The sequence below is a fragment of the Mus pahari genome, chromosome 2, assembly GCF_900095145.1.
Source record: "Mus pahari chromosome 2, PAHARI_EIJ_v1.1, whole genome shotgun sequence".
Taxonomy (NCBI): Eukaryota; Metazoa; Chordata; class Mammalia; order Rodentia; family Muridae; genus Mus; species Mus pahari.
In genome coordinates this window covers 43,046,144-43,049,042 of record NC_034591.1, presented here as the reverse complement: position 1 = coordinate 43,049,042, position 2,899 = coordinate 43,046,144, and the positions used below count along the sequence as shown (strand labels likewise).

The following is a 2,899-nucleotide window of genomic DNA, read 5'->3' as shown; positions in this document are numbered from 1 at the left end:
ATTTTTCTAAACAAACCACTAGCAGTCAGTATGAGTTACCTGATTTTAGTTATAAGAACTAAATGAATCTTGATGATTTTAGGTTGGTAATTTCTCTCTCTCTCTCTCTCTCTCTCTCTCTCTCTCTCTCTTTCTTTCTTTCTTTCTTTCTTTCTTTCTTTCTTTCTTTCTTTCTTTCTTTCTATTATGTAGAGTCTTAGAACATAGTCTAGGGTTGCCTCAAACTTGTAGCAATTCTCCTGCCTCAGGCTTCCAACACTGGGATTATAGTTTTTTTTACTACAATGCTTGCCATGATATTTACTTTAAAAAAATGTTTTGATCTTCAATTAAAGAAGCAGGACTTTAGAATTGCTTTAAGTTATAAAAGCAAGATGGATGCAGAGACCCACCTTGTGGCTTCTTTATTAGGTTGCTTTTAAAACTAGAATCCTATTAGAAGTTCAATAGTGTCTACAAAGGGGGCTCTGAGCAAATGAGATAGGAAGCATTCTTCACATTCTTTGGATTCTTCCTAAGGTTTTCTAGATGTACTCTGCAAGTGACCTTTGCAACTAAAAAGATCTTACCTCACCCCTCCTGGGTAGGCTGCAGCCCTTTCTTTCTGGGGCCTAGGTTGTATATAAATTATTTTCCATTTTCTCTCTCACATCTTGGTACAGGTGAGCTCATGTACAGATGGAGTCTGAGCACCATGCCATTTAGTCCACTTTTCCTTGGGAAAAATCCCTCTGAACCCTGGCCACTGCCTCCTCCGGCATTGGTTTGTGCAGCTTTAGAAGCAGGGTCAAATTGTTTCTACCAGGACAAAGTCCAGTTAGACAGCGGCCTAGGCCCTAAGTTTATCATTCCAGAATGTTTTTCATCATCTCAAGGACAGCCACAGTCTTCAAGCTCTTAAGAGGAAATATAATACTTTAAAGTTAAAACACAAAACAGTGGGCTGGTGAGATGGCTCGGCAGGTAAGAGCACCTGACTGCTCTTCCAAAGGTCCTGAGTTCAAATCCCAGCAACCACATGGTGGCTCACACCATCCGTAACGAGATCTGACTTCCTCTTCTGGAGTGTCTGAAGACAGCTACAGTGTACTTACATATAATAAATAAATAAATCTTTAAAAAAAAAAAAAACACACACACACACAAAACAGTGCTCATGGCACTTTGGGTGCTGGGGAGGGGTAAAGGCTCTGGGGAATCAAGGCTTAACTTCTGACCAGCAGTACAGCAGTAAATTGTATGTGAGCTTTGTTGTATAGTCTTGGCATTGTGTCTGTTTTAAAGGGAGGTCTTCCTTCTGCTGCCTCTTCAATACCCTCCAGTTTATGCTTTAAGTATTATGCGAATACAGGTGGTTGCTGAACATTCAGCAAATGGTTTTATTTCTCCCAATGAATAAGAATGTGAAGAATATGTGAATTGATCCCATTCACTGTTTTCCTTATTCTCTCTACAACTTGTGTGATGTCTGGCACATATACAGAATATCTAGTCAGAAAATGATAGTTGGGTGACTGAAAAGCACAAGAGATGTGAGACCAAAGGAAAAAAATATTGCCATTGTTATCAACTTGATGTGATTACATCACAAAAAAGCAAAACAACCCACTAACTAGCCAACCGGCCAGCCAGCCAGCCAGCCAACCAAGCAACCAACCAACCAGCCAGCCAGCCAACCAACCAACCAACCAACCAACCAACCAACCAACCAACCAACCAACCAGCCAGCCAGCCAGCCAACCAACCAACCAACCAACCAACCAGCCAGCCAATCAGCCAACCAACCAACCAACTACCTAGCCTAATGCAGACAAAATGATACTGTTTTAAGTAGGAACAAAAGCCAATTGAAAACAAGACTTTTGTTTAGAAAATAAAGTATATTAGGATTTAGAAGTTTGGGGTGGGAGAGTCTGGCAAGGTATTCCAAGAGGGACAGTTTGGCTAATGGTATTCTAAGTATCAACTGAAGTTTTATTAACATTTCCTAAACTCTATTCCGTTAGTTTCTTTTGTATAGTTAATTCAGATAAACCCAGAGGAATCAAATTGTTGTGAACTTTAGTTATTTTTTCAATCTTCCTCAGGTTGTGAATGTGACAGGGGGAGTCTCCTTTCTCAACTCTGTCACATCCATGGATTACTTCCCAGGCCTAAACTTGGAAGGGTATCCTAACAGAGATAGCATAAAATATGCTGAGATTTATGGAATTTCATCTGCCCATACATTATTAAGGGGAACACTGAGATATAAGGTAAGTGCTGTATTTTAAGCAAATTTCTAGTTTTGATATGAGTAGTGTATACGCTTATGTTTTCTAGTAGTTAAAATGAGAAAGCAAGTTAGAGTCTTTTTCAAGGGGGGAATCTCTATTAAGTTAGTTGCCTGACAAGTCCATACTTTTATATAACTTATTTTGGTTACACTGTTTCTCTGGTTGCTACTCTTTCTGTAATACTCTTTACTACACTCCTCTTGTCCTCCCTAACCCCCACCCACCCATCCCTTTCCCTTCCTGTCCCTTTCCAAGATTTATGACTTGATTTTGTGTAATGACCCATTTGTCTTAATCAGGTCTGTTTGTGTGGTCATAAGACTGGGACTCTCCCCTGGGGAGTCTCTTCCCTTCTCCCTGTCCTCCAGCTTTTATGTTCCCTTTGCTCTCTTTCTGAAATGTTTTATGAGCTGTGGAGGGATAGAATGACAACTGTCTTGTTTTGGGGTGAACACCCAAGTGCTGCTTATTTTCTTAGTCTCATAGCCCTGCGCAGCTATGACACTCCCTCCTGCAGTTCACTGGTTAAATTTCTTCTTCTTCTTCTTCTTCTTCTTCTTCTTCTTCTTCTTCTTCTTCTTCTTCTTCTTCTTCTTCTTCTTCTTCTTCTTCTTCTTCTTCTT

At 40.1% G+C, this 2,899-nt stretch overlaps 1 protein-coding gene across 1 annotated transcript in view; it reads left to right on the top strand.

Moving 5' to 3' along the window:
• Positions 1-2,899, top strand: part of Aass (aminoadipate-semialdehyde synthase) — a 53,035-nt gene that overhangs the window by 43,879 nt on the left and 6,257 nt on the right. Inside the window, exon 19 of the mRNA XM_021190715.2 lies at positions 2,088-2,255. Coding sequence (XP_021046374.1) covers positions 2,088-2,255 — 168 coding nt within the window. The remainder of the gene's footprint in view (positions 1-2,087; positions 2,256-2,899) is intronic.